General features: G+C 37.5%; 1 protein-coding gene and 1 pseudogene across 5 annotated transcripts in view; both read right to left on the bottom strand.

Moving 5' to 3' along the window:
• Positions 1-24,633, bottom strand: part of ATP2C1 (ATPase secretory pathway Ca2+ transporting 1) — a 105,350-nt gene that overhangs the window by 38,280 nt on the left and 42,437 nt on the right. For all 5 annotated transcript variants that reach the window (XM_054729549.1, XM_054729546.1, XM_054729548.1 and 2 more), the window contains 10 exons: positions 18,373-18,528; positions 17,523-17,591; positions 16,227-16,302; positions 13,853-13,919; positions 10,129-10,253; positions 8,431-8,528; positions 5,887-5,982; positions 5,439-5,528; positions 3,102-3,206; positions 1,736-1,892 (listed from right to left, as the gene is read on the bottom strand). In XM_054729549.1, the coding sequence (XP_054585524.1) occupies positions 1,736-1,892; positions 3,102-3,206; positions 5,439-5,528; positions 5,887-5,982; positions 8,431-8,528; positions 10,129-10,253; positions 13,853-13,919; positions 16,227-16,302; positions 17,523-17,591; positions 18,373-18,528 (1,039 nt within the window). The remainder of the gene's footprint in view (positions 1-1,735; positions 1,893-3,101; positions 3,207-5,438; positions 5,529-5,886; positions 5,983-8,430; positions 8,529-10,128; positions 10,254-13,852; positions 13,920-16,226; positions 16,303-17,522; positions 17,592-18,372; positions 18,529-24,633) is intronic.
• On the bottom strand, positions 15,875-16,024 carry LOC114228612 (U4 spliceosomal RNA; annotated as a pseudogene).

The following is a 24,633-nucleotide window of genomic DNA, read 5'->3' as shown; positions in this document are numbered from 1 at the left end:
AGAGGCAGACAGTAACAGAAGGGGACAGCATCAATTTGCGTCAAAAAGGGGAGATCAGCTCTTGGCACTCTCAATGGAGGGGTGATATTAGCCTAGAGCTTAGTATCCTATATTTATCTGTTTGCTTCTTCAGAACAGATGAAGATCTACTGCTACTCTTTGGGACAGGCTAGGTAGACCTTTTCATGTAGAAGGTTCCCAAATAAAATATAAAAACAAACATTTCAAAATTATGAATCATTTGTACTTTAAAAAACTTGCTTTATAAGATGTAACGTAAGTATATATAAAGTTAAATTTAAAATCTTTCTGTTATTCATTACGGTAATTTCAGAGGAAGAGGAAGGTGGAGCACAAGTAGAAGTAGAAAAGATAAGATAGAAGAGAAAAATGACCAGAGTGTTTTCTAAAGCTCTGTGAAACAAAGATTTTTGTCTTCTACCAACTCTGGTCTATTTCACAATATTACAACAACAAACATACAGCAAAACCTCCACATTCCTCCAGATGACAAGAGTCAGAATTTAAAAAATGTGAAACCCCTGTTCCAAAAAATTAAGGAAAACAGGAAGCACATACCAAATCTTTAAGACTTCCTCTGTGTCTCTAAATCCCAGCCAACTTTGAAACCCTCTGTTGTAAGCTGCTAAGAATAACAAAACTGCGCCCTCAAATAAAACCACAAGAATACCTTTCTAAACCTGTAAATCAGAAAGTCCTATAAACCTATATAAATGTTGTATAGCCACAAAAAGCCCTTGCTTAAGTGAACCATGAGTATGGAGATTTTGTACATAACTTGTTTCTTTCTCCCAGGAATTGAAGTCTTTGACTTCGTTTTGTAAAAATAATAAAATTAAGGAAGCCAACTCTTCCAATTTCCTTGAGAAACACTACATAAATATATATATATAAAATTAGCCACAAGCCAGATGACTATTCAGAAGGTAAAAACCAGGTATGGCCCCAACCCCTGCCTCTTGAATCATAAGATGTCCCTAAGAGAAGTGGCCTGATGTGTGTGTGCACAGCAGATCCTCTCACCCCATCATGTTTAGGCAGCAACACAAACATAAGCAGAATCTGGGCACTTTCACACTTTACTGGTAAATGCCAAAGGAATAAAGCAGATGAGAAACACTTCAATATGTAGGAAAGTATTTTAGATCTATTAACAAATAAGTCTGTCAAAGTAATGAAATAAAGAAGGAGTAATATCACTTTACCTCCATCCATCTCCTTCCTCACAAGATAAACTTGTTTAAAACAAAATTTCTGCCCTGGCCCGTATGGCTTGATTGGTTGGGCATCGTCCTATGCACTGGGAGGTTAACGGTTCAATTCCCGGACAAGGACACATATACGGGTTGTAGGCTCAATCCCCTGTAGGGGGTATGTAGGAAACAGCCAATAGGTGATTCTTCTCACATCGGATGTTTTTCTCTCTCCCCCTCTCTTCCCTTGTCTAATAAATCAATCAACTATTATAAAAATGAAATTTTTATCACCTACTCATACATCACTGCAGGTCTATGAGAGTTCACATTTTGCTATATTCCCATTTTTCTATGTTTTGGGGGTCAATTAGACAAGTAAAACATAACACTTCAGAAATGGTAGGGTTCTATGAAGCCTGGACTAGAGCTGTACAGCTCAGGTGTGAAGCATGAATTTTCTACAATGAACAGAAAGCATTATCTTTCCACCTGGGGGGACGATGCTGAAGCTACCTTACCTCTGAGCCCTGCTGAGCCCATTCGTGCCTTCTCTTGTTGGGACCGATCTCTCTGCTGCTGGGTGAGGGTTAAAGTCTGTCCTTTGCTAAGGTATGTAGTACAATACTTAATCACCTGTTCATAAGCACCCTTCATAAAACAAATCTCTGGTCCATCCTAGGAGAAAAAGAACAGAGCAAATAAATTCAAATTAATTTCAACTTGTACATATCTGCCATTGTAATCCAAAAGCAAGCAGTATTCATTTATCATAATCCCCAGGGTAGCTACTCAAGTCTAAGGCTTTGAGTGGCACTTGAACTCGAAAATTAAAAGTTCTTATGTGGGGGGTTTCCTGCACTTTACAAACAGCATCTACTCCCATCTACCTTCACCCTTACACATTGAAAGCAGTGCTATACTAAGCCCCAGATTAGGCACTCAGATTTGAGGAGAGGCTAACAACTTAACAGGAATAGGAGAAAGAGAGCTAACCTCTGCCCAAGCAATGACTCAGGCTTTATTCTCTTGGTTGTTAGTATATGTATACATTATATGTATTCTCACAATCACCTTATAATTATGGATATTAGCAGACTTTTTCTTCTATTTTTTATCATAGTAGAGTAATATACAAAAGCTTACAATGAAAAACTGTAGTTCCCTGCCCAAACCTTACCTCTAGTCCTACCCTAAAAGGCAAGCCAATTTTAACTCTATAGATGTTGGTATTTATCTCCAAGTTTTTTAAAATATGTTTATATTATTTATATTTTTTGCTTATCAATTTTATAATTGTCTATTGTGGTAGGTGGTAGTTTGGCTACCCCCACTACCTATTCCTCTTCTCTATATCATCTATACTAATAATCTATACTAATAAAAGGGTAATATGCTAATTAGATCGGGTCAACCGGACATCTTCCAGTCTCTGGTCCTCCTTCCAAACAAAGTCACGGTGGCGGGGGCTGAGGCAGAAGCAATTAGGGGCAATCAGGCCGGCAGGGGAGGGGAGATAGGGGTGATCAGGCTGGCAGGGGAGGGCAGTTAGGGGAAATCAGACTGGCAGGGGAGGGCAGTTAGGGGCGATCACGCTGGCAGGGGAGGGCAGTTAGGGGTGATCAGGCAGGTGAGTGGTTAGGAGCCAGCGGTCCCAGACTGTGAGAGGGATGTCCCAGATTGAAGAGGGTACAGGCAGGGCTGAAGTCAAAGAGAACACGAAAATAACAAGGGATGAATATACTACGAATTATACACACTTTAAAACAACAGGTCTTTGTTATGCTCAATGACTATTTAAATCTAAAGGTGGACAACAAATAAAAAATAATCATCTACGTTAACAAAATATAATAAGTATTCTTTAAATGGAAAATGGAAAGATACCTGCTGTGTTCTGTGTACACACTTAACAGCCATCCACTTTTGCTCAGAGCTAAAAGGATATTCAGCTTTTCTGATATAATCCTGTTGAACTCCATCAAGACCCATCTATACAGCACAAAAAGAAAGTTCATTCTCACCAGCATGTGACTATTTTTTCCTTTAACATGAACAAGGGTCATAACTTGTAGTTAGGCTAGCTAGAGATACATGGATTACTTTTCAAATAATGGTGACAGAATAGCAGTACTCCATCTCTATATACTGTATTTCTCTGGATAGCAGCATACATATTCAACATGAAAGCCTGGGTGTTTAGATACCTGGACTGTACACAGACTAAGTCTTCAACACTGACTATATTAAAACCTCTACTGACTCAATTCTGGATAGAATCAGGAGACAACAAAAGGAATTCAACCAACACTGAGCATTTACTTTTATAATGAATAGAAATTTCAGATTCAATTCTTCACTCCTTAGGGATTCAACTCTTATCTTACCTGTTGCTCCCATTCTACTCCCTTATACCCCTTACCTACCACTTGATATTCTGACTACTACCAATGTCATGTAGCTTTTTTCCCCTCCAATACCCCTTTGCATTTTCCTCAAAATATTCAAAAATATTTTTTAAACTACTCAAAAAGCCTAGTTCATTACTTCTGCTGACTTTTTGTTGTCTACTGAAACATGTTGAGACACTACTTCCTGGCTTTCAAAAGTCCTCCAGAAACTGACCACATAGTCTATTTAACAATCCCCTGAGTTACTCAAACTCCTTCCATTTCATCCAGGTTAACCAATTCACAAGCCAAAAATCCATTCTATGCTTACTTATTACTCTATGCTTTTATTTCTGCTTTTTCTAGCTTACCTACTATCTGAACCCTTCCTATCCTTCAAAGCCCAGGTCCCTCGTCTGAATTGGCACTGTTCTTAAGTTTAGGACTTAACTGTCTACTATCTTGGTCTGCCTTTTATTTGTTCCAAGCACATCAGTATTAATGTCCTTCCTACAATGTGAGTCCCCCACCCACAAGGAAGTAGTTTCATATTCTTTATCTCTCAAAGAGATAAAGTTAAGTATAACATAGTAAATCTTGTTAACAGATTCAACTTTTGAATGTCTTTTATAAAGCTACTAGAGGCCCAGTGCACGAAATTCGTGCATGGGTAGGGTCCCAAGAGGCTGCTGGCTGGGGCACCTTCCTTCCCCTGGCTGCCTGCTGCCACTGCCAGACCCGCCCCCTGGTCGAACTCCCAGTCAAACTCCCCGTCAAATTCCTGGTGGAGGGAACAATTTGCATATTAGGCTTTTATTATATAAAGCTATATACTATGTCATTTTAGTTACAAGGAGAACAAATGATAACGAAATATTACCGTCTGTTAAGGAAACATATATTCTAAAAATATCTATTTTATTTTCTAAAATTATTATAATAGCCAACATTTCAATATTGGATCTCAATTGAAGTAACCTCATTTAGAGGCATATTCTATTTCACAAAGTCTCAAAGTTTTCTAAATTCTCTTAAAAGTAGAGATTTTATTTTTGTTTGCGAGTGACAGATCAGACTTTTAGATTTCTCATTTAATCAAATGTAGGGCGCTTAGGAGAAGAGGTCAACTAAAATAGATAAAAGGGTCACTGAAACAGCACCTCGTCTCCCTAACACAAATTCTAATTCTGAACTCATTTTAAGAAATAAATAATGAAGGGGCCCAGCCTGTATGGCTCAGTGGTTGAGTGTCAACCTAGGAACCAAGAGGTCACTGGTTCGATTCCCGATGAGGGCACATGCCCGGGTTGTGGGCTTGATCCCCAATAGGGGGCGTGCAGGAGGCAGCTGATCGATGATGTTTCTCTCTCATTGATGTTTCTATCTTTCTATACTTTGGCCTTCCTCTCTCTAAAAAAAAAAAATCAAAAGAAATATATTTTAAAAAAATAATGAAGGGAAAGGGTCAACTGGAAAAAGCTGATTTCTCATGATATCCTTAGTATTTTTACATGGAAATACTAGAGTGTTGTCCTTAACTCATTTGAAAGTCAATATTTATCAGCAATAACACACATAGAGTTTTTTCACAAAAATACTAAACAGACAACAGAAACATTTCTTCATTAGAAGAAATCCATCACTGTTTCTTGCATATAAGGGATAAAATTATACTGAGAAAGCTCTATGCTTTGTATTTCCAGGAAGACTAAAACTGGTTCCCAAAAGGCAGTAAAAACAATGTACCTAAACCAGTAATACTGAAATTGATGGCCTCACATTCTCTCATAAGAGTGGTATTTTATATGTCAATGAAGAAAGATTAGATACATACCTTCATTGCCAGAGCAATTAAGGCTCCTTCTGTTGGCTTCCCCATTAGAGTGTCATTTCTAATTACAGCATCATTGCACACACAGCCCGCCTAAGAGAAATAAACATAACCTATGAACCCATCACTGTGTCCTAAGTCATTATAACCAAAATCATCTTCTGCCCTGACCAGTGTTGCTCAGTGGTAGAGTGTCAGCCCATTCACCAGAGGGTCATGGGTTGAATTCCTGATCAAGGGCACATACCTGGGTTGCAGGTTTGATCCCACGCCCCTGGTTGGGGTGCATGTGGGTGGCACCAATCTATGTTCTCTCTCACATCAATATTTCTCTCCCTCTGTCCCCCAACCCTTTTCACTTTCTCTAAAAATTAACTGAAAGAATATCCTACATTGAGGATTAACTACAACAACAAAAAGAAAGTCACCTTCTCGGGGAATAAATGTTTACCTCAACAATTCTGCTAACAGCTGGGTTACAGAATCCATGAACAACATCACCATCGACAATCACTTCTCCAAATGAATTGTAGCCAACTCCAGTAACCTAGGGAACATAAAGTAGGGTCAATAATATAATCAGTAGACAGTGACAATACCTATGAAAAACAAAATCTATGGTGAGTTATATTCAGTTCATTTTATAAATCATGACACAGCATGTATATATAAAAAAGCATGTAAATTAGTCTAAAAGAACATTTAATAGTTAAAGGACTATAAATTCTCATTTTTGCCACAATGATGAGCCTTTAGTTAATAATACTAATAATTACAATAATTACAATAATGTATAGTATATCGTAAGAAGAAACAATATAATCGTTAATATAATTAATATAATATTGTTTCTATGTATAGTATACTATAAAACATGAAAATCACTATACATAAGTGAGCTTAAATTTATAAAACATCCTATATAATAAAAGGCTAATATGCAAATCGACTGAACAGCAGAATGACCGGTCGCTATGATGCACACTGACCACCAGGGGACAGACGCTCAACACAGGAGCTACCCTCTGGTGGTCAGTGTGCTCCCACAGGGGGAGCGCCACTCAGCCAGAAGCTGGGCTCACAGCTGATGAGCGCAGCGGCGGTGGCAGGAGCCTCTCTGGCCTCCACGGCAGCACTAAGGATGTCCGACTGTGGGGAGCGGGCCTATGCCGGCAATCAGACATCCCCCGAGGGCTCCCGGATTGCGAGAGGGGGTAGGCCGGGCTGAGGGACCCCTCTCCCCCAAGTGCACAAATCTCGTGCACCAGGCCTCTAGTTTTATTAATAACATACTACAACGTACAAAGAATTCAAGTCCATTTCCAAATCTAACATTCATCACAAACATAATGTAGACAAAAGCAGAATTCTTTTTGCAAATATGCAGGCTCAGAGACATTAAGTGATTTATCCTAGCACTTACAAACTACTGTAACAGCATATTACACACCAGTTTTAAAAATCAGAGACTGAGACAAACCATATACTTATACAGTATGGCTAGAACAAACAAAGCCAAACTAAAGTTAAATTTCACAATAAAAATAAGATAGTTTAGAGAGAAATTACATATAGTTAATGCTTGACATATAAAATTATGGGCTTAAAACAAAAGAGAAAATTAAATCCTCTACCTGGACCTTATAAGCACATGTAACCCCAATGACCCCTCTGAGTCATCTAGAAAAGGTATATTTAATAACATAGCATTGAGTATCCTTAACAAAATCTAAAACCCTAAATATCAACAGTTTCATTTTAAGGCCTATATAAAATGGAATTAAATAAACCTAAGTACAAATTATGTCAATTTGTCTAATGCTTACTTTGCTCGATGAATTGGTTGTTAATGCATTTAAAACACTGTAGCCCTCATAAGCAGTGTTAATGAACATTCCAGACAGAAATCCTGCCAAGAATAGGTGAGACTGCAAATTGTCCTCACCCAGCTTCAAAAGTAACCAATGCACATATACTGATGTGCACTTAAAAGACTGCCAATATATTTCTAAGATAATGTAATTCATCTATTTAGTTATTCTTTCAACAAATATTTACTGCTATGAGTCAGGCCCTGTGCTGGGCAACAGAGTTCTTGCACTATTACAATTTACAGTACAATAGGAACAGTAACAAAAAATTTTACCTGCATTAAGGATTAGAAGGTATGAAGTTTTATTTTAAAAAACCTGTAACATGCCGAAACTGGTTTGGCTCAGTGGGTAGAGCGTCGGCCTGCGGACTCAAGGGTCCCAGGTTCAATTCCGGTCAAGGGCATGTACCTTGGTTGCGGGCACATCCCCAGTAGGGGTTGTGCAGGAGGCAGCTGATCGATGTTTCTCTCTCATCGATGTTTCTAACTCTCTATCTCTCTCTCTTCCTCTCTGTAAAAAAATCAATAAAATATATTTTTAAAAAACAAACAAAAAAAAACCCTGTAACATAGGGCCCTTTCTAGTTGGTCACCTTTTCCAAAGAAGTGGGGATGAAAGTAAGGTGCAAAAGATGATATAGCAGTAATTTTGTCCCACTGAAAGAATCATAAGACCAGTGTGTTTGATGCACAGAAAGCAAAGGGGAACATATAAGGTTGAAGAAGGAAATAATGGTCATAACATGAAGGGTCTTGCAAGACCACACTTCAGGATCTTGGTCACAATGGAAAGCCACTGAAGCATCTTAATTTATGGAGTGACATACTCAAAATTTGGTTCTAAAAAATCCCTCAAGCTTCACATAGAGCAAGGACATCAAGAGTTTGGTAATGAATGGATGTAAAAGTGATTAAAAGAGGGGTGTCAAACTGGATTAAAAGTTCTTGGACTGTATAAGTGGAGTAAGATTAAGACTTGGTAGAAATCACATGGGAAGGAGAAAGTTCTGCTGCTGACTAAAGTACAGCCATTTTGAAGGTAAGACTCTGGAACAGTTAACAATGTTAAACACCAAGTTTCTTAACAAAGTAATACTGTTGTTAAAAGAATCTATAGAGTACCTCAGCATGCAGACCATCTGAAGTAAATATGTGAGTAACAGTCATTTCATTCTTCGTCAGTGTTCCAGTTTTATCTGAGCAAATGACATTACAGCAGCCTAAAGAATAAACCATTACAAGTCACCAAAAGTCAAGGAGAAATACAAGTTCACATTGACAACAAATCAAAGATTGTGGGAGCCTGCCCTGCTTCTCTGAATTTTGTACAAATCAAGCTCATTGATAATTTTAGACTGATGACTCTCATCATGTTTGCTTCATTGTAAGGTAGTTTCTGAAATTAAAATTAAAAATTAGATATTGATAAATGTTGAATTTTTCTTATTTACTTACAGTTGAATTTTATCAATGCTATTCGATATTAGCTTTATATAATAACCTATGTAATAAAAGCCTAAGCGATCGTTATGGCGGAACGACCAGAATGACCGGTTGGTCGCTGAATGCAGGAGCTGACCCATGGTGGCCAGTGCTCCCCCACAGGGGGAATGCCGCTCAGCCAGAAGCTGGGCTCACAGCTGGTGAGCGCAGCAGCAGTGGCAGGAGCCTCTTCCGCCTCCATGGCAGCGCTAAGCAGCAGCAAGTTGAGCAGTAAGGAATGTAAGCCGGCAGGAGGACATCCCTTTAGTAGACGAGGACCCCTCGCTCCTTATTGCCCGCCTGCTCACTGCTCCTTAATGCTCGGCTTGCTGCTCCTTAGTGCTGCTGAGGTGGGAGAGGCTCCCACCACCGTCGCTGCGCTCGCCAGCCGTGAGTCTGGCCTTGGGGGATGTCCGGCTGTCGACTGGCAGTCGGACATCCACCGAGGGGTCCCAGACTGTGAGAGGGTGCAGGCCGGGCTGAGGGGTCCCCCCACCCCCAGTGCACAAATTTCAGGCACTGCACCTCTAGTTTTATATAATACACTTGAGGCCCAATGCACGAAACTCGTGCAAGAGTAGGCCTTCCTCCCCCTGGCTGCCAGCACCGGCTTCCCTCTGGCAATGGGGACCCGGGCTTCCCTCTGGCACCCGGCACCTGGGACCCGGGCTTCCCTCGCAGTCCCAGCTTCGTCCAGAAGATCATCCTGTCTAATTAGCATATTATGCTTTTATTATTATAGATTTTCTAGAAAGTTTTAAGGGTGCCTAAATATAAACCCATATAATTTTTTAAATCAGTATTTGAAGGTATTTTACCTTTCCAATAATAAAATGCAAACTAGAAATTAAATTCAACAATCTTGGATTCCCCCCAAATTAAAAAAGAAAAGTTTCACAGCATATCTAAAGTTATCACAGTTTTCATATCACATATAAAGTTGTATCATAGCAATGTAACTTGTATATTTACTGTTCTTATCAGTGAATTCTACTTAAGTATGACCTTTTAGGATCTATAAATATCTATTAGGTTTCTTGAGCTGCCAAAAAATTCTATTAATTTTACTCCAAGGTTTCATTTGTTATATAATTTTTTTAAAGCCTGATTTAAGAATTAGAACATTCCATGATGCAAAAAAACTTCTCTAACCGTTACCTGTCCTGAAGGACATGCATTTTTAATTACTTTTTGGTTGCTAAAACTATACTCACATTGCCACAAGCCAAACACCACAATGCAAACCTCTAAGAAAAAAAATTATAAAACCCAAAGATAATTCACTGTTAGTGTAGACTAACACATCATTGTATAAGTAGGCTCTTTCCACAGACTTACTCAGAGTTTCAACTATAGGCAGTTTTTTCACAATGGCCCTTTTCTTCACCATTCTCATAACACCAAGGGCTAGAGTCACTGTGACCACAATGGGAAGACCTTCAGGAATTGCTGCTACAGCCAAACTGTAACCAATGTATATATAGTATTAAAGTTTAAGTTAAATAGTAACCACAGCAATAATTTCAAACGTCTGTTACTTAAAAGAGTGGCTAAAAAAAAATGCAAAATTAATAGTCAATACCCAAAAATGGCCTCACAAGAAAAGAAAAGTGAACACTTACTGGACACCTACTAGTTGTCAGGTTAAGCAGTGGTTAAAGAATATAAGTTCTGACATCAGATTGCTTAGATTTGTACCCCTAGCTTCACCAATTTTTACCTGTGTGATCCTGAGCTATTATTTCTCCAGCTCTGTAGTTTAGTTTCCTCATCTACAAATATAGATAACAATAACAGATGTTCAAGAAAAACTTGTCCAAGAATGTTCACAGCAGCACTAATCACAACAGCCAAAGGGTGGAAACAACTCAAATGTCTATCAACTGATGAATAGGAAATTGTGGTATATCCATACAATAGAGTATTATTCATCCATAAAAAGGTATGAAGTACTGATACATGCTCAATATGGATTAACCTTGAAAACAATGTAAAGTGAAAGAAGCCAGACACAAAAGGACACCTTTTCATTTATATGAAATATCAAGAATTAGCAAATCCATATACACATAAAGCAGTTTAGTGGTTACCAAGGGCAAGGGAGACAAGAATGGAGATGACTGTTTAATGAACAGTTTTCTTTTGGGGTGATAAAAAAAGTTCTGACAATAGATAGTGGTAATGGTTGTACAACATTATGAATATACTTAACTGCATTGTACATTTTTAAGCAGTAAATTTAGAGTATGTGAATTTTATCATAACGAAAAAAATTAATCACTTCACTGTTTCCCTTATAATATAAAAATAATCTAATCTCTGTATTTATTCCATTTCAAGTGTTATCTCTTGACTCCAATACAGATAAGGATATATACATTTCTATTCCTCATTCTAACACTGTTCTCTCCTGTGTTTCTACTTCCCAATTTCTATACTTACTTTTTTCATATGATCTAACTTGATATCATTATCAATCAGTTCTGTAACCATAATTAACTTTTCATGCTTTGTTTACAGAGTCTAAAATTAAAAGCCAATGAATAACACTTGCAATACCACTGCCTAAACAGTGTACACTGAAGAATCAAGAAATATGTGTTATCAATAATACTTCCTTCTCTCTTTTGAATTATTTCAAGTTCAAATAGAATCCTCTTTTCTTATGCTTTCATTAACCCTCATATATCAGGAAAACTAGGTATCATCATTTACAATACAGATCCAATGGACCTTTTCATGCTTTTATATTTAAATCATTTTATAAATAATATGCAGAAGAAGAAAATGGATTGTGAAAATTTTCACTTGAATTTTAACTATATTCCTCAACTTGAAGGTATATGTATATCTGAAATGGGCAACGTTCTTTATTTTTTTAAATATATTTTTATTGATTTCAGAAAGGAAGAGGGAGAGAGAGAGAGAAATATCAATGATGAGAGAGAATCACTGATTGGCTGCCTCCCTCCTGCATGTCCCACACAGGGGATCAAGCTTACAAACCGGGTATGTGCCCTGACTGGGAATCAAACTGTGACCTACACCAGCTGGGCAGGGCAATGTCCTTTAGATGCAACTAACTGCTCATCAACTGTTACAAATGACATCTAACAAACTGAGCTACCCAGCCAAAGCCTTAATCCATTGATTTTTCTCTAATTCTTGAACTATTACTTTCTACACTTATTTTCTTTAGATGCCAAGGTGAGTTTCACTCTTACTTTACACCACACACATCATCTTCCTTTCTTTCACCCTTGTTTTTCTGTAATTCATACAAGGATAGGTAAGGAATAAGTTTTCTGATTACCTGCTTATCCTATATAATAAAAGGGCAATATGCAAATTGACCCTAACAGAGGAACAACCAGGAATGACCTGTCGCTATGACGCACACTGACCACCAAGGGGCAGACGCTCAGCACAGGAGCTGACCACTGGTGGTCAGTGCACTCCCACAGGGCACTCAGCCACAAGGCAGGCTGACAGCTGCGAGTGCAGCGGAGGTGGCAGGAGCCTCTCCTGCCTCCTCAGCAGTGCTAAGGCTGTCCGACTGCGGCTTAGGCGGGAAGTGGGCCTAAGCAATCAGTTGGACATCCCCCGAGGGCTCCAAGACTGCCAGAGGGATGTCTGACTGCCAGCTTAGGTCCGATCCCTGGGGGAGCAGGCCTAAGCTGGCAGGTGGATATATCCCAAGGGGTCCTGGACTGCGAGAGGGCACAGGCCAGGCTGCAGGACGCCCCGAGTGCACAAATTTTTGTGCACCGGGCCTCTAGTCTATTTTTAATTAATTGGATTGGTACTTTAGCCAGGACTAGATTTATAGACTTAAAATCATCCCCCATACTTTCAGAGTACTGCCCCATCATCTTCAAATGTAATCCAATGTTTCTGTGGATGAAGGATTAATAAAATTCTTTCCCCCTTCTGTATTCATTAAATCTCTAGCTTTGTTCTCCTAGTGACCTGATAAAAGGTAGCATGTCCACTATGTTTCTAGGCAACACCTCCTGACTGATAAACTGTCTCTGGACTGAGAGAATTATAATTATTTAACAGAAAGTCATAGTTTGGGTTTCCTGAGAGTTAGTAATTCATAACTAACTAGACATGTTTCTTGCAGGCATCATGGAAAGTGTGTTTCCAGATATACTGTGGTATATGGAGCATTTTAACCCAGTGTAGTTCCCACACTCAGAAGGTCATCTCATTTTTTGTACCTAAGCTGAACTGCATAAACTGCAGTAAGGACTCTCTCAGAAGAGGGATGCCTGAAGTTGCCTAGCTGTGTTTGATTCCCAGTCAAGGCACATACCTGGACACAGGTACCAGATGAGATCTATAAAAGTATTATGAGTTGAAATGTTTAGTAGAGCCTAAAAAGACCCTGTGATGGGAACTGCAGTTGCTAATTTGAAGTCTGATACCTGTTTAATTAGCCTTCCTTCGTAGATGACCTGACTTGTTTTTTTTCTTTTGTTTCACAATGACTGCATTTAGTTGGGAGTTTTTTTCATCCTGCTTAGCATTTGGAAAATTCTTCAAAACTATAAAGATTCATGTCTCACCTCAGATTGAGAAAATGTTAATGCACAGTTTCTTATATAATTTCTTCTTACCTCTTTTGAAACTTCTATTAGTTAGATATGCTAGTTATAATGCAGTTTCTTCACAAATCTCTGAAAGTACAAATGCTGTTTACTTTTAATTTTTCTTCTATTTCTTGAATTTTTTTCATTTTTGCACTAAAATTAATTATTCAGTTTCTATATTGTGGTCTTTCTATTTCATGCTGCTACTTTTTATTTGTCGATCTTTAACTCTATTTACATATATAAATGCAATAATGGGTTGATAATACCAGATATCTAATATAGGTTTTCTCCAGTGTCATATATGTTGGTTTTAATTCATTTCAATATATGAATTCTGAACTATTTAAATAGAAGTACTATACCGTATGTGCTCATATAATACCTCCACAATGGAACATATGCTATACCTATTAGAGAAATGAGAAGAGCAAAAGAGACTTCCATTTATAACCATTAGAACTTACCTTACACTAATAGTAAACATTTCCAGGATATCTTTTCCTAGTAACCAGCCAACCAACATGATGATACCTGCAACAGAATCAAAAAGCAATTTTTCTTTTTTATATAAAACTAGAGGCCCAGTACATGAAATTCATGCACGGGGGTGGGGAGTGGGGGGGGTGTTCCTCAGCCCAGCCTGCACCCTCTCCAATCTGGGACCCCTCAAGGGATGTCCGACTAACCCGTTTAGACCCGATCCTATTGTGGATCGGGCCTAAACGGGCAGTCGGACATCCCTCTCACAATCCAGGACTGCGGGCTCCCAACTACTCGCCTGCCTGCCTTCCTGATTGCCCCTAACCGCTTCTGCCTGCCAGCCTCATCACCCCCTAACCACTACCCTGCCAGCCTGACTGATGCCTAACTGCTCCCCTGCCAGCCTGTTTGCCCCTAACTGCCCTCCCCTGCAGGCCTGGTCCCCCCAACTGCTCTCCCCTGCAGGCCTGGGTCCCCCGCAACTGTCCTTCCCTGCAGGCCCAGTCGCCCCCAACTTCCCTCCTCTGCCGGCCTGATCATCCCTAACTGCCCTCCCCTGCAGGCTTGATCGCCCCCTACTGCCCTCCCTTGCAGGCCTGGTCCCTCCCAACTGCCCTCCCCTGCTGGCCTGATCGCCCACAACTGCCCTCCCTTGCAGGCCTTGTCCCTCCCAACTGACCTCCCCTGGCCATCTTGTGGCAGCCAACTTGTGTCCACATGGGGGTAGCCATCTTTGACCACATGGGGGCAGCCATCTCTGTGTGTTGGAGTGATGGTCAATTTGCATATTACTCTTTTATTAGCTAGGATGACTTAGGCATAGAAGGGATAGAAACTAAGGGCAGCAAAATATTCCTTGATATTAAAGGCGAAAGTATAGTAGGAAGTGATTACAAGATTTTACAAAAATGTAGTAAGCAGGAGAGATTAAAGTTAATGCTGTGATGCACACATGCACACAAATACACACATTTTACCTTTTGTTGCCATTGCTAGTACCCATCCCTTAAAGCATAATATCTGCGAACTCCCAGTATAAAAAAATAGTTCTAATACTTTCATACAATGAAGGGGGAAAAAGGTCACAGAAGACATACAGGTCTTCTACTTATTATCAGCTTTGCAACAAAAAAACCAGAAACTTTACTTATGGTAACTCAATATGCATACATTACATATTAACCTTGTATTACAAACAAAGAAATACTTAGGACTTGGCTCAAAGAATGATATATTCTACCTCATTTTTAGTATTTAAAAATTACTACTTTTATGGTATTTAAAAATAAAAAAATCAACTAACATAAGTGAAACAAGATTTCCTATTCTCTGCTTTAATCTTTGTCTTTGAAAAAAAGGGGGGCAAAGGGTGCACTACTGTTTTTATGAGGAAAAATACAATATAACTAGAGTTTTAATAAAGCAACTTCGAGATTGTATTCTAGATCAATATAAATATTTAAACAAGTTTATCTTCATCTTTCTAAAACTACAAAATAATGATCCATATCATGACCTTCTAAGATCCTATCCCAAATACCCTCCTAACAAAATAAATTATATTCAATGAATTATACCATATATGTATGTGTATATATTCGAGTGTGTATGTGTGAGAGTAAAACTGGAGTAAAATACTCATAACATTAAAAAAAAAAAAAAAGAACTGATATCCTAAGTATACAAAGAGCTGTTACAAATCTGGGACTCAAACCACAACAGAAGAAGAGCCAAAGAAATAGACTGGCAGGTCCTAAAAATGGACCCACACACATATGACAAAGTGTTCAGTTATTCTAATATTGAATTCTGAAATAAAATAATGAGAAGTCTTTTATTCACCTGTTAAGTAAATGACAACAAAGATGGCAAGAATGCACAATGGAATACTATACAAATTTTAAATTTGTTTTAATGAGCATCTACTTAATGACAAGATGTTTATGACAGAATAAGTGAATAAAAAAAGCAGTCCATAATTCAATACTATCACATTTTATTGAAGACAAAAAATACTGTTTACAAAAATGCTCTTTCATTATATGAATTAAACAGAGTTCTGGTGTGTGTGTTTTTGGTGTGTTTTTTTTTTCAATTAGCAATAATCGCGTCTCGAATAAATCTCACTGGCTACGATACTGCCATTGCGCAAAACTAAACAGAGTTCTGTTTTATCTGTAGAAAAGAACAATGCTAAGGGATAGTTTTGTAATTTTTAAAAAGTAGTAATAAAACTAAAAATTAGTAAATGAATAAATAAATGTATGTATGTATGCATGTATGTAAACTACCCCTTCATACTAAAAAAAATAAAACCTACGTAAATATATGAGATATACATACTCACTCTTCTCTTACCTATTATACCAAAGGAGTAAAAGGAAAGTTGCTTTCCTAGGAGGTCCATGCTCTTCTGCAGAGGGGTTTTCGGTGCCTTGACAAATTGGAAAAGTGCGTCACTATAATTAGCTAAACTTAGAGAGATATACTAAGTGCCATGGACTTTGTTAAGTGCTTGAAATACCCATGCTAGCGCTTAACACATACAACTCTCCCTTAAGGTAAATATGACCCCCTTCACTGAGGAAACTGAAATATGTTTATCTGAAAAGGTTCATGCTCCCCTCTATGCCTCTCTTTGAGGAAAAACCTATTCTTCCAACCAGCTTCTCTAGGACTTCATTACCATCAGCTGCCCCTTACATTTCCCATCTTTCTCCTTTCTGTATCCACAAACATGATGGAACCCAAGTCTTTCTACTCTGTTGGTTCCTTAACCTGTTAATGCCCTTTTCTAGCAGTCTCTTCACTGCCAAGCTTCTTGGAATGGTGTATACACTGCATCATGAACACTAGAGTCTTGGCAGGTTACCTGAGAAATCCACATGACTTAGGGAGAATATATTTATAGAAGGCAACTTCTTTTTTATATATAAGAAAGCACTTTAAATGAAAGAACTAATCTTCAAAATCCTTAAACAAGAATATCTTCCAGATTACTTTACTTTGCAATCGGTTTTCCCATTATTTGGAATTATGTAAAGTTGGGAATTTTGGTAGAAGACATGTTCTGAGGTACAAATATACTATTTAGTAATCTTTAAAATTAATATGATAGCTCTGGCTGGTGTGGTTCCATTGGTTGGGCATCGTCCCTGTACCAGGAGGTTGCCAGTTCTATTTCCGGTCAAGAGCACATGCCCAGGTTGCAGGCTCTATCCCAGGTAGGAGAGGGTGGAGGGAGTGCAGGAGGCAGCCGATCAATGTTGCACTCTCACATCAATGTTCCTCTCTCTTCCTCTCCCTTTTGCTCTCCAAAAATCAGTAAACTATTCTTAAAAAAAAAAAAAAAAAGGTAATATGATAAAGTTCATTTCCAAAAGACTAAGCCCTATAAATAAGCTATAAACCTTTTTATCCTATAAACAACAAATAATTATAAAAATGATTTAGAATATAAACAATGCCAATTCAAGCCCTTCCAATCACAGGCTTTCCAATTATGTTTTTAAGCATAGACAACTGAGTGATATTCTGGATAAACTTTTACTATCAATAGTACATAAAATAATCTACCAATATTCTTTTTTCTTTACTTACAATAGAGAATGTCAGATTTGAAACGAATGCATCATTAACAAACTAAGTACTCACTTCTTCTGCTTGCATCATTTTAAAAACTTCTCCAAATTCAGAATTTTCTCCTGTTCCAATGACAACACCCTAAGGGAAAAAAACAGGAAAATATATTTACTTTCAGATGGAATCCTCTCTCAGCAATAACAACAAAACCTTCATTCCATTTCTACAAAGTCTTTCCTACAGTAAAGATATGACATACATATCCAAGGATCCCTTAGCAAATGTTACTAGAGATCATTAGTATTTATTTGTACCTTGTGATACAAACCTTGAAAAAAAATTTCATTAAACTTACTTTTGACTCAATTTTGAAGCCTATTTTTTTATATTAATATTTCTGAGATTTGAATCTTATACTTAATAGAGACATTTAAAGTAAGATATATTTGTCCCCTCAAATGCTACTGAATGATGCCTTTTACATCTGTGAAATATCAGACTCCAGAAACAAAATATTTGTAATCAATCAGTAGGTGAATGATATGCAGTCAGAATATTATAGCCAGTACCATATCAAATAAGCTCCAACTTTATTTAACCAGTAATGAACATAACTATAAGCCACTATTTCTATCTTTAAAAAAAAAATTTTAAAAAGGAAGAAAAAAAGAACAAGTGCTGAGGACTATGCCTTTAAAGGATGCACTCAAGATAATAGCAGAACTGTGGACCGATATTATACCTCAGGGGCTTCTCCTCAGCCTCCCAAATAGCTGCCAAGGGTTAGGTTTAATTTTGTTGTTTCTGTCTCGTATTTTTTAAAGATTCACATAAAATTAGCAAAAAAAAAAAAAAAAAAAAAAATGAAAAAAATGGTTAAAAAAAAAAAGGAATAGCTATTTTCAAAACAAGAAAAAATTACCTTTGCTTTGCCACATCTGACCAGTGTTCCCATGAAGGCAATGTTACTTCTTGATGCAAGATCTCCATTAGTCGCAGCCAGCTGAGGAGCTGTCAACTTAGAACAAGGCGTTGTCTCTCCTGTCAAGCTGGACTCATCAATGGAAAGATCCACAGACTTGGGGAACATAAAGTATTCCATTACACTCAAGGATGAAGACTCTCTGTGCTACATTTAACATCTCAAGAGTTTGTAACCCTCACTTCTTCATCAAATATCCCCCTTTCTATTAATTATCCTAGTCTTTTATCATCTCCAGTACTCTAAAATAGAATAAGTACAACCATATTTAAAAATTAAGTCAACAAAACCCAATATGTAAAGTAGAATGCTATATCATGAGACAAGACTAATCTAAATTTCAAAATACAACTAGAGAAAAGGAGACACTTAACTGAGACTTAATCTTTAGTGAAAACTCAACTCTCATGATAAAATAATATTTCCTAATTTTGCCATGCCCTAAAATTCTGAAAATGTGTTTGGCAGATTAAAACCAACCACAACAGAATGAGAAATATGAAAAAAGGGTATAAAAGGTACTGAGAAAGAAATCATTTCATCATTTGGGCTCAGTTTTCATGAAATTCTTCCTGGTATACATCCCTATATTTATCCTAAATGTACATTAGCAAAAATGTATATATCAAAAATGTATATAAACATTATAAACTTTAAATAAAAAAAGTGTATAAACAATTCCATGCAAATAAAGATATCATATCATCTTCCAACTCCGCAACAGGGTTCAATTCTGATGGTTTCATTCCTAATACAATTACATATTCACCTAACCAAGCATGCAAAAACAAAAACAAAAAATCACCATTTTACATGTGAAAAACACTGCAGATGTGACCTGGCTCTGATTCTGAAAGTATGGTCCAGAGAACAATAGATCCAAGTATGTTAACAGGCATATGTAATGTGATAGATAATTGACAGACAGGCACACATAAGCACTTATACGTATGAAGAGACCAAACTGTATTAACATTCCTAAAAATTTAGTGCCATGTGAATGTGATGGACTTTAGTATTAAAACAGGCTTATAAAAAGCATTATCTTAAAACACAGACCAACAGTCCTTTAGTCTTTAAAAAGCTTCCCATCCTATATAATAAAAGCCGAATATGCACATCGGTCAAATGGTGGAACGGCCTGTAGAATGACCGGTCGCTATGATGCGCATTGACCACCAGGGGACAGACGCTCAGGGCAGGAGCTGCCCCCATCCTGCAGGCCCCAGGCCAGCCAAGGTGGGTGCCAGCGGTGGCCCCCCGATCGCCCTGCCAGTTGCCCTGCAGAGTGAGGCAACTGGTGGCAGTGAGGGGGCAGGGCGGGCGAGCAGGTGGTGCCAGGCCAGCCAAGGTGGGTGCCAGCAGGGGCCCCCCCCGATCACCCCACTGGTCATCCCACAGGTCAGCCCTGATCACTGGCCAGGCCTAGGGACTCTACCCATGCATGGATTTCATGCACCAGGCCTCTAGTTTTATATAATTAATGTATACAAAGACAAGCCAAATACATTTGGGTTCATTACTTCCACCCAACTACAGATTAAAAAATAAATAAAAGCTGCCATGTCCAAATGCAATGGAATTTTTCTTTTTAACACGTTAAGCGCCATGTCAGTCACCGATGACCGACACTATACTTTCCGTCTGGACTGGTCAGTCACTGGTGCCGCCAGCATATTGGTGAAGTCGGATTTCTCAGTCTAAACGGAAAGGAAGACAAAACAGGCTTGGCGCTTACCGTGTTAAAGGAATATATTTACTTGACTTCTCTTTCCAAATTAATCTTAACACATTGCAGACCAGTAGTTTTATTGCTAGCTTTACCCAGTGACGAGATAAGTTTCTATTGAACGAGTACAAAAAAGTTTTACATGTTAAAGGCATGCTTTAAAATTAAATACCCACTGCATTTTTTAAGTTATTTATTACATGTTCTTATAAGCTAATATCTTTTTAAGGAATTCTTGTGCTTGGCCACAAGCCTTAGAACAGAAAACATGAGAATTCTCATAATCTGTCCACAATGTATTAAGACTGCATAATTTTACACACTGATTGATACATTTATTACAAAAAATAAAAGTTAGATGTTTCTTTAAAAAAGATGCTAATACTAAAAACAATCAGCAGACTTTCTTTTTTTCTTTTCATTTTTTAAAATATATTTTTATTGTTTTCAGAGAGGAAGGGAGAGCAAGAGACAGAAACATCAATGATGAGAGAGAACCATTGATCGGCTGCCCTCTTGCATGACCTCCACTGGGGATCGAGCCCGCAACCCAGGCATGTGCCCTTGACCAGAATGGAATCCAGGACCTTTCAGTCCACAGGCCGATGCTCTATCCACTAAGCCAAACCGGCTAGGGCAGCAGACTTTCTTTTTTCTGAAATTGATTTCAGAAAGGGAGGATGAGAGAGAAGTATCGATGTGAAAAAAAGGTATTGATCGGTTGCCTCCCCCCGCCTCCCTATGTGCCCCAATCTGGTATAGAATCCATAACCTTCCAGTGCAGGGTACAACGCTCCAACCAACTCACCACAGCCATGTCTCAGCTGACATTTCACTGCTTACTATCTGGTAGGCAGTATGCTACATACCTATGCTAAGTTATCTACTGTGGAGAGCGGCTACAGCTTTTGGACAGGTTTAAGACTCGGAATGATGAGAGGGCACGGTCCTCTTGTGGCAAAGCCACATACAAGTCCCAGCTTGGAGGGCAAGGCCCTCCCAGCATAATTATAGCCAAAGGGTATGGTTGTATGTAAGCTTGACCTTATAGTCTGACCTTGTAGTCCTAGGTAGCTGAGGGATGTGGGCTTCGGGAGGTGCAGCAAGTGCTGCCAAAACAAAGCTTGATAGAGTTCAGAGAATTACAACAACAGGAAAGAAGTAGATTTGAAACTCTAAAGAACATTGTAAACATCTTGACCACTCCCTTGTTTTGCTTTGTGTGATCTGACTATAAATAAAGATTTGGCTTATAGGCTGTGTCACTGTGTCTTCATCCAGGCAGTGATCCACCTGGCCCCAACTATATTCTCTTGTCTGTTTTTTTTAATCCTTCACGGCCATTCCTCAAGTTCACCACTGGCTGTGCTGAACGAGGTTCAATCTAATAACAATTTCTTAACTACTAACAACTCCAATAAGGCAAGTACTACTACTATTACTACTACTACTATTATTGTTATCCCTATTCTATAGACACTTTAAAAGATTAATTCACCCAATATCATATAGATAGTAAGCTATTGACACGAAAACCAAATGTCAACAGGTTAAGTGCAGTTTCTCTCAATTACTTAGATCAATTTGCATATTATTTCTCCTCCCCAGTTTTAGAACTACTTCTAGAAGATATTAAGCAAAGATATTTTTAAAGTTATATATTTCTGTGACTTTAAAAAGTCAACAAAAAGGTTATTTTATTGAACAATCTCCTCTTTAATGCTTGTAACAAAAATCAGAACTTCCTGTTAATTTTCTGAGCTCTTAATTAGAAAAGAGACGTGCTAATATTTAAAAGCAAATAAAACTTGTACACATCTATAGAACTCCTCTGAGGAAGGTAAAATTTGTGCTTTCCCACTGAAGACTTTTTACTTTAAATGTAAATCTTAAATATGAATAAATACTAATATTAGGTGGTTATCTATAGGAACAAGGAGTATAAAAATAATGACTTTTTAAAAAGAGAGGAAATGCATGGCTTTATTGGCTCCAATAGTAACCTAGCTCATAAGTGTCAGCCTTTAGCAGTGTAATAACCATTTGAGAGTGAGAATTTTTATTCAAATCAGTTTTTCCTGCAGACAAAAAAAGGCATATCATTTTTAGTACAAAAGCAATCAGTCTTGTCTAGTGTACAAATCGATGGGGAGGAACAAGGGGCTTTGGATCCTTATCTTTCTTTTCTATATAATTATAAATTCTTAAAACTCAAATCATCAAGAATATATTATTAATAAAATATGTCTAAATCATACAATCAATGGAGCAAACCGCATACATCTCAACTGTCTACTGAACAAGAATATTTTCTAAGTTACAAGTTATTTTCTCTTCACGGTGATTAAAGTTTTCACAGGAAGCAGTTCTGAGGGGAAGGAATTCATTTCAAAGAGGAGTGGTATTTAATAAATTAGGCAGCCTATTACAGTTTAACAAGGTCACAATTTAATTAATCTGAGAAGATAGTACAGTCATTTATTCATTTCATTCATGAGAGAGAGAAAGGTAAGATGAAATCAGAGAACCAGCCTTCTAGCCAAAAGTTTAAACCAACAATTTTCAATCTTTTTCATTTCAGCACATAAACTAATTGCTAAAATTCTATAGCACATCAAAAAATATTTTTTGCCTGACAAAAAAAAAGGGGGGGGGTATAATTTTGATTCATAGCTATTGTTGTGTTGGTTGTTGTCGTTTTTTAATTTGACAATCTAAGGGAAGAGAGGTCAGTACCCCTGACTAAATAGATATTGCATGTTTTAAAAATTCTATGGCATAACAGTTGAAAATTGCTGGTTTAAACATTAAACCTTCAGAAGCTAATGAATAGGAAAACTGATTATATTTCACTTTCTCTTCATTCTTCCTTGGGCACTCTGGTGTGAATAAGATGCAATGCAGCTTAAAAGTCAGAATATAAAGAAAAATAGAAATGCACCTATAATTCACAATTTCAATATTTAACACCTACAGAATAAAAACGGTTGAAAAAATTCAGGATTATTCCTATAAAACATTAGGCAGAAAGTAAATGTCAGTCACAAAGGTTTCCTAAAAGACAAAAGTGACTGCTATTAATTATAGTTAATATGGAACAATTGGAAACTACAAATAGGCTATCAAACTAAAGAACATCTTGGTATATTGTATGCTACCAAGTCAATCACCTCTCTACTCCAGAATTAAAAATAAATCAGAAAGTTCTTCCTCCTGAAAAGAATCTTCCAAAATATTCATGTGCAGCCACCTGATCATGATAAAATTTCTTACTTTTGCTTTCAAAAATAAGATTCCTCTTACTATTTATTAAAATGAACAAAAATGTAATTAAAAATTCTTCACAAGCTCTAGCTTATTAATAATCAGAGTCAAGCAAGTATTACAAATTACTATAAAGACTACATGAAATGGATTTCATCCCATGATAAATGCTGGCATAAATTGCTAACTCTCTGATGTAAGTACACAGATTCAACTTAATCATTGTCAGTAATCCAAAGGCCAGCATTCAGTTAACAATGATTTCTAAGATATTCCATTAAGACTTAAAAGAAACCAAATTTCAAAAAGGGATTTATTTTTGCAACTGTTCTTTCCTACCAACATGAAATGAGAATTTTAAATAAAGACACTAATTAAGTCTTATTTCTAACTCTCCCTTGTTGTTTTTTTTAAATGCTAGTGACTTAATGAGAAAAAAAGGTTATGTCTCTTCAGCATTATAAACATGAATAGAATTCCTCAGCTCACACTGCTTTTTTACCACTGAAATATCAAAATCAGATAACAGAACACTAAGTGGAGCTCAAGATTATACTATCTAAGAGAACAAACACTCCCAGTGCTCTTAGTATGGAGTGGCTTGCTGAGCTTTGTAATAAATAATACAGCTACAGAAATATACATCATGATTATATCAATTAGGTTTTAGTGAACAGGAATGTTTCTAAATTCCACATATATACTATACAGCTTTTTCAACATTCTACTGAATTTCTTTCAACAACTAATTTAAAATCTCCACTTGCAAAGTTGTTCTATTTTACAAGTCTGTACATAAGTTTAATAATTCAGAAACTTTAGCCCTAGCCGGTTTGGCTCAGCATCGGCCTGCGAACTGAAAGGTCCCAGGTTCAGTTCCGGTCAAGGGCACATGCCTGGGTTGTGGGCTCGATCCCCAGTGGGGGACTTGCAGGAGGCAGCTGATCCATGATTCTCTCTCATCATGGATGTTTCTATCTCTCTCTCCCTCTCCCTTCCTCTCTGAAATCAATAAAAATATATTTAAAAAAAATAATAATTCAGAAACTTTAAAAAGCAAAGTTTCAGTGACAAATCACAATAAGAGGGAAAGCAACATACTATAAATCAATTTATCAAATTTACCTACCAAAAGAATACATTGAAGTCAATATAAAACTTACAATTCAGGAATAATGTCAAAGAAAAACAGTGGAGCAGGACACTCA

This window comes from Eptesicus fuscus, chromosome 18 (genome assembly GCF_027574615.1).
Source record: "Eptesicus fuscus isolate TK198812 chromosome 18, DD_ASM_mEF_20220401, whole genome shotgun sequence".
NCBI lineage: Eukaryota > Metazoa > Chordata > Mammalia > Chiroptera > Vespertilionidae > Eptesicus > Eptesicus fuscus.
Note: the sequence above shows the minus strand (reverse complement) of the source record. Positions and strands in the feature narration are given on the sequence as shown.